This window comes from Erinaceus europaeus, chromosome 7, assembly GCF_950295315.1.
Source record: "Erinaceus europaeus chromosome 7, mEriEur2.1, whole genome shotgun sequence".
Classification (NCBI taxonomy): domain Eukaryota; kingdom Metazoa; phylum Chordata; class Mammalia; order Eulipotyphla; family Erinaceidae; genus Erinaceus; species Erinaceus europaeus.
Genome location: NC_080168.1, coordinates 116,534,588 through 116,542,280, shown reverse-complemented (window position 1 = coordinate 116,542,280; position 7,693 = coordinate 116,534,588). Strand labels below are relative to the sequence as shown.

Genomic DNA, 7,693 nt, shown 5'->3' with positions numbered 1-7,693 from the left:
CTTTTTTCCACCAGGTGTACTGCTGGGACTTGGTGCCTGTGCAATTCTACTATTCCTGTTGGCCATTTCCATTTCTCTCTCTTACTTTCAGTCTTTTGGATGGAGAGTGAGAGACAGAGAGAGAAAGAGAGAGGGAAGAGAGAGGCAGACAGGAGAGATACCTGCAGTACTGCCCCACCACTTGTGATGGTTCCCCCACTATAGGTGGGGACTGGAGGCTTGAACCCAGGTCCTTGAACATGACCTGCCAGTTTTCTTCACTGTGCAACAAATTTGCATTGTTAGTTAACTTAAAAATGGCTTTTTTTTTGCACTAAAAAATGTACAAAGTTGGGGCCAGGCAGTGGCTCACCTGGTTGAGTGCTCACATTACCGTGCACAAGGACCCAGGTTCAAGCCCCTGGTCCCCACTTGCAGGGGGAAAGCTTCCACGAGTGGTGAAGCAGGGCTGCAGGTGTCTCTCTGTTTCTTTCCCTCTCTATCTCCCCCTTCCCTCTCCATTAATCTCTGTCTCTATCCACTGATAAATAAATAAATATTTTTTAAAAAAAGGTACGAAGTCCTAATAATACTCAAGGCCATGTCTGCCTGTCTCTCTCCGATCTTTCTTGTTTCTTCTTTTTTTTTTTCTCTCTCTCTCTCTCTTTTAAATATTTGCTGTTAATAGTTTTTTTTTTTTTTTTTTTTAGGAAATAAATGCAAAATACATACACAATAGCACTTGAGCTGCCCGTCACAAACTGTGAATGATGGTCCGGTTGCGAAGTTGCTCAACGTACTCTTTGGCATGGGCAATGGCCATCTCTGTTGCCTTGGGCGGCGGTGGGGAGCCTTCTACCAACTTCACAAAATAATGGCAATAAACCTTCTCCATGATCCCAAAATAACCTCTGCTGTGGTACCGGATGTGTTTCAGGTACTGGCCATATCTTGAATGGAACTCAGCTATACGTAAAATGGATAGGAACTCCACATTGTGATCTCTTACTGCCGTATCTTGTGCTTCTAAGAGAATCTCTTTAATTATTTGGGTCCCCTTTTTGTCACAGAATTCTAAATGAGCCAACGCCTGGTCAACGGACATGCCTCGGATCAATGTTGCCAAATACCACATCTTGTCTTTGTTGTACTTAACTTGCCTTCCGCAGTGGTAGATTCCCGCTGGTCCCCGGGGTTCTCCAGGCATCTGTGGAGGATAAACAATTTTATTTTTCTTCTCCCATCTTCTAGAAATGTCAAGAGGAGCACTTGTGTGGATATGTGACGGGGGTAAAAGACCATGAGATGAAAGGAACCCCAAGGCCGGCTTCTCCCTCAGGCTCTGCATCCATAATGCAACCAAGCGGTCTAGCACAAGCCACCGCCGTCTTCCCCCTCCCTCTACTGAAGCCTTCTTTTCTCTTTTTACCGGAGCACTGCTCAGCTTTGGTTTATGGTGGTGTGGGGGAATGAACCTGGGGCTTTGGAACCTCAGGCATGACAGTCTCTTTGCATAACCATTATGCTATCTACCCTCACTCTCCGGTTTATTCTTTGTTATATCCCAGTCATTAGTCTCACTTCAGAAAACAAGAACCTCAAGCATTTTCTTTCTTTTTTTTTCCCTTTAGTGGGGGATTAATGTTTTACATTTGACAGTGTATACAGCAGTTTGTACATGCATAACATTTCTCAGTTTTCATATAACATACAACCCCCACTAGGTCCTCTGTCATCCTTTTCCAGGACCTGAACTCTCTTCACCCCCCACCCTAGTTGCAATACACCAACTCCAGTCTCCTCAAGCATCTTCTGATGTCATTACTTTTTCATATGCTGTTACATTTCTCTACAGTACTCTTTCTCTATGCCTTACCATGGGTGGTTCATTTCTTTAAAATTTGTTATTAGCGATTTAACAATGATTAACAAGATTGTAAGATAGCAGGGGTACAGTTCTACACAATTCCCACCATCAGAGTTCTGTGTCTCATCCCCTCCACTGGAAGCTTCCCTATTTTTTTAAATAAAATATTTATTATTGGATAGAGAAAGAGAGAAATTGAGAAGGGTGGGGGAGACAGACACCTGCAGACCTGCTTCACCACTCATGAAGCTTTCCCCCTGCAGCTGGGGACCAGGGGCTTGAACTTGGGTCCTTGTGCACTGTAATGTGTGCGCTTAACCATGTGCGGCACCTCGCCTCTATTCATTATCCCTCTTGGGAGTATGGACCAAAAATTCTTTATGGGGTGCAGAAGGTGGAAAGTTCATGTTTACTCCTTAAGTCACTGCTTATGTATCATTTCAGTCTTTCTCATCTTTTCTTTTCTTTCTTTCCTTCTTTTTTTTATTGTCACCAGAGTTATTGCTGGGGCTCGGTGCCAGCACTACAAATCCACTGCTCCTGGTGGCTAGATTTTTTCTTTCTATTTTATTTTTTACTTGGCAGGATAGAGATAAATTGAGAGGGAAGGAGAGATAGAGAGGGAGAGAGAAAAATTTGCCTCACTGCTCACGCAGTGTCACCCCTGCAGGGGCTCAAACCTGGGTCTTTGCACAGGGTGGTATGTACACTTAACTATTGCACCTCCACCATGCACCCTCATTTTTTTTTTCTTCAAATAGGCCTTCCCTGATGTTTGTAGTTCTTTGAGTCTATCATAGTTCTGTCTTCTTACTTTCCTCCCTAAACAGAGCATAAGAACCAGAAAGGTAAGGGTTATTCCTATCTTGTACACTGTTACATCTCCACATCTGGCTGTGAACCTGGTACTTCCAATATTAAAAAAAAAAAAAAAAAAAGAAAGATTGGCAGGGCCAGGTGGCGGTCCACCCAGTAGAATACACATATTACCCTGCGTGAGGACCTGTTGGGGGTGAGTCTCACGAGCCCGGGAGCAGTGCTGGAGACATGTTTGTTTTCCTTCCCTTTTCTCTCTCATCCTATATGTGCAGAATGAGAGAAAAAGAAAAATATGTCCACTGGAAAACAGGGAGTCATACAGGCCCTGAGGCTCAGCAATAACCCTCATGTCAAAAAAATCGTTGAATAAGTGAAAAGTGATATAAAGACATTCTGATCCAAACAAGTGGCCTGTGGGGAAAGAAAAAATATTTGACACTCTTAAAGCCTGGGTTACATGCTCACGCCGTGCTGAGGTCTCTCAGGTCAGAAACAGATTCCAGCGTCATCCAGCTGAACTCTGATTCTCGCTTATGTCTCATTTGTGGTACTTAACATATTCTAATGGTGTAGGCGCCGCCAAGCAAGCTGCTTGACACGGTACCAGCTTCGCAGGAAGTTCAGCACAGCTGGACTCTCCAGGCCAAACTGAAACCATCTCGCCTTTTGCCATGATTAAGCTCTGTGTGGTCTTAATAATATTTACCTATGGCCAGGCTCAGAGCCTGACCAAATGACAAAAATAATGACAAAACCTGCACTGCACTCTGTAAGATTGAACATAATGGAACAAGCAATATCAGTGATGCAGAATTTTTCAGGAGGCCCCAATAGGAAGAAATGTTTTCCCCTTTATCTACACCACTTCCTTTAGTATTTCCCCTAAAATATAGAGAAAGATTGGTAGTTCCCACAGTGGAGGGGCTACCTTACAAAACATAAATAATTAGTGGAAAGTTATGATACCTGCCTAGATACAATGGGCCTTTTAATCTACCTCCCACCACTATGCTCCCACCTCCTTATGCAGGAATAGTACACAAGAACCTAGGTCACATAGTGAGCATACACAGAGGATGGATTCTAGCTAGAGAGTTTAACTTGGAACAAAATAAAACAAAACTCCTTGATCAAACAATGGAACAGATTTTGTGAAAAATGGGTTACTCAATTTGTTTAAGGCCCCTAGAAATATAACAAGCTTGAACTTTCTATAAACCATTGTCTTCTGATGCATAGGGCCAAGAGAATGGCATAAAAGGTAGAATATTCATCTTAATCAATAGGACATTTGCCTAGCACACAGGTACAGGAAAAACAAAAGACACAGAAATGGTGATGTGATCTCTAGGGTGGAAAGTGCCCCTGGAATGTAAATGTTCCACAAAGCAGGAGGCGTTCCCTACCTGTGCTGTTCTTACTTGGTGATTTTTGTTTCAATAATCAAAGCCTTGGTGATTTTTGTTTGAATGATCTAAGCCTTATGAGACTGTAAGAATAAAGTTCTGCTTAGGTAAGACAGAGATGTCTGCTGGAGCTTGATTCAGCATCAACCCACTCGTCTCTCATCCTTCATTCTTCGCCGATGCCCCTCCTCCTTCAGGCTGACCCTAATAACCTGCTGGGGCTGGCCCCCGGCATTCTAGTTTCTTTTTGAATTTCTTTCTTTCCTGTCAGATTTTTATCTATATTAAGACAGAATAGAGGGAGATAGCATAGTGGTTATGCAAAGAGACTCTCATGCTTGAAGCTCCAGAGTCCCAGGTGCAATCCCCCACACCACCATGAACCAAGCTGCGTAGTGCTCTGGTTAAAAAAAAAAAAAAAGCCAGAATAATACTTAGCTCATGATATTTGCTCTCATAATATTCAGTGCCCTGCTTAGCACACAGTAGACTGAAGATTGCTTTGAACAAATGTCACAAGCAAGGTATAAGAGTAAGGACTCAAGACAAGGGCAACAAAAGGGGAAATAAATAAAAAAAAATTTTTTTTAAAGAGTAAGGACTCACACGGAGAGCGTGTCGGGGTTAAGCAATAATTCTTCACTTATTCAGATGCCATAGAAGGGTCACAAAATTCACATAATTCACACAACACATAGTCAACCTGATACCTCTCCTTACCCAGTAACCATTTGCAGGTAAGGTTCGCGACATGTTCACCAGTCGCTGTGTCACCGAGCTGATGGTCCTTCGTCTGCTGGCTCTGGAAGCAGTTACTTAGCCTGGCCTCGTGTGCTTAAGTCTCTAGCAGCACCGGCAGCATCCTGGTCAGTAACGGTGAAAGTGCTTCATCCAGCTGGTTTCTGAACCTCTACTTACACTGTCTTGCCTCTGGTTTTAAGGTTACATCTCCATTGGCCAATCAGGTTCGGGTTGACGTCTTATCCTACGTATACATATGTCTCTCTGTCTTATCACACTATGCAGGCACACTATGGTTACTATGGTTACTATGGTTACTAGGGTTACATGTTCACTACATTCCATTACCTGGGCACTGAAGTCTTCTAAATGGAGGGATCAGTGTCCATTGAGTGACACAGCACGGGGGGGGGGGGGGGGGGGACTGCCAGTGGCCAGTCCCTGCAGGTTATCAGGGTATGCTGATGACGGAGGAGGGGCTCGGCGAAGAATGAGGAAGAATGAGAGAGGAGTGAATTGATGTTGGATCAAGTTCAAGTAGACATCTCTGTCATACTTACACAGAGCTTTATTTATTTATTTTTTAATTTTTTATTTATGAAAAGGAAACATTAACACAACCATAGGATAAGAGGGGTACAGCTTCGCACAATTCCCACCACTAGACCTCTGTATCCCATCCCGCCCCCCCCCCCCCCCATAGCTTTCCTATTCTTTAGCCCTCTGGGAATATGGACCCAAGATCATTGTGGGATACAGAAGGTGGAAGGTCTGGATTCTGTAATTACTTCCCCGCCGAACACGGGCATCGACAGGTCGACCCATACTCCCAGCCTGTCTCTCTCTTTCCCTAGTGGGGAAGGGCTGTGGGGCAGCAGAGCTCCAAGGCACATTGGTGGGACTGTCTGTCCAGAGAAGTCTGGTTGCATCTTGCTAGCATCTGGAACCTGGTGGCTGAAAAGAGAGTTAATATACAAAGCCAAACAAACTGTTGGACAATTATGGACCTAAAGGCTGGAATAGTGAGGCATTGGGGGGGGGGGTCCTCCATTTTGTAGATAGCTGGTAGGCATATTTTAGTTATATTTCAAAGGACCTGTAGCTATACTAGTGTTTTTTGTTTTTTTCTTCCTGAGCCTGAAATCTGATATGCAGGTGAATCCTAATTATTGTCTGGGGAGATGATGTCATGGCTGGGAAAAGGACCAGAAAACTGGATCAGGGAAGAGAGTAGCTCCCTAATATGGGAAACGGGTATAACTATTACTGTAAACCCCATCAATTTGATGTGATCTGGGACCCATAATTAGCTTAGGAGCCTGTGTGACCTCTACATCCCTCTAGATCTGAGCTCCCATTCTGTGGTCATGAGTAGGAACATTCCAAGCTGCCCCAGTATTGACCCATCTTCCTCAGGTGTAGCATAGAGTATGTTGTCCATCCTTCCTTTGGAGGATGTAACATTCTCTACCGTTGTTGATGTAGGTTGAGGGCAAGGTCCTATGGGGGTCCACAAAGGGGTCTGTTGTGTTGTTCCTGATAGCAGAGCTTTATTTTATAGTCTCATAAGGCTTAAAACAAAAATCACCAAGGTATAGATTATTAAAACAAAAACCACCAAGGCTTTGGTCACTAATACAAAAATCACCAAGGCTTTGATTATTAAAACAAAAATCACCAAGTAAGAACAGCACAGGTAGGGAACACCTCCTGCTTTGTGCAACATTCACATTCCAGGGGCACTTTCCTCCCTAGAGATCACATCACAGTTTCTATTGTCTTTTGTTTTTCCTGTACCTGTGTGCTAGGCAGATGTCCTGTTGATTAAGATTAATATTCTACCTTTTATGCCATTCTCTTGCCCCTAGGCATCAGAAGCCAATGGTTCATAGAAAGTTCAAGCTTGTTATGTTTCTAGGGGCCTTAAACAAATTGAGCAGCCCATTTTTCATAAAAGCTGTTCCATTGCTTGATCAAGGAGTTTTGTTCTGTTTCTTACTGAGAAGGCACAAAGGTGGTGCTGACCTGGCCAGCCTCTCCATAAAGTTAAGCTCTCTAGCTGGAATCCATCTTCTGTGTATGCTCACTGTGTGACCTAGGTTCTCGTGTGTTATTCCTGCATAAGGAAGTGGGAGCATAGTGGTGGGTGGTAGACTAAAAGGCCCATTGTATCTAGGCAGGTGCCATAACTTTCCATTTATTAATTATGCTAAGGTGGCCCCTCCACTGTGGGAACCACCAATCTTTCTCTATATTTTAGGGGAAATACTAAAGGAAGTGGTGTAGATAAAGGGGAAAACAATTTTTCCTATTGGAGCCTCCTGAAAAATTCTGCATCACTGATATTGCTTGTTCCATTATGATCAATCTTACAGAGTGCAGTGCAGGTTTTATCATTACTTTTGTTATTGGTCAGGCTCTGAGCCTGCCCATAGGTAAATATTATTAAGATCACACAGAGCTTAATCATAGCAAAAGGTGAGATCATTTCAGTTTGGCCTGGACAGTCAAGACGTGCTGAACTTCTTGCGAAGCTGGTACTGTGTCAAGTAGCTCGCATGGCAGTGCCTGCACCAGGTAACAATGGCCATTGGTGGGTTGTTCCCAGATGTGGACTGCCCGAGAGGTGGGGTGTCTATGCTCGGTCGAGGGGTGGGCTCCTTTGTAATATGTGCGGTCTGAAAGTTTCTCCACTTGCAGTAAGCTATACATTGGTGATTGCGTTCTTTAATGAAGGGTCTTAATATCATGCAGGCAGCATGAGATTCCAGAGTTTTTGGTTCATAGTTCCCGTGTGGGGCGTATCGTCTGAGCCAGTCGCTCTCCAGAAGAAGGAATGTAAGTTCGGGCCTAGTAGCTAACACATGGAAGCAGACCATAT

At 43.8% G+C, this 7,693-nt stretch overlaps 1 protein-coding gene across 1 annotated transcript; it reads right to left on the bottom strand.

The window, feature by feature from the left end:
- Positions 1-667: 667 nt before the first annotated feature.
- Positions 668-4,824, bottom strand: LOC103107435 (large ribosomal subunit protein uL22m-like). The gene is made up of 2 exons (XM_060193374.1): positions 4,782-4,824; positions 668-1,380 (listed from the first exon to the last, which is right to left on the bottom strand). The coding sequence occupies exons 1-2, from the start codon at positions 4,822-4,824 to the stop codon at positions 734-736; spliced, it is 690 nt and encodes a 229-aa protein (XP_060049357.1). The 3' UTR covers positions 668-733.
- Between the last annotated feature and the right edge of the window lie 2,869 nt (positions 4,825-7,693).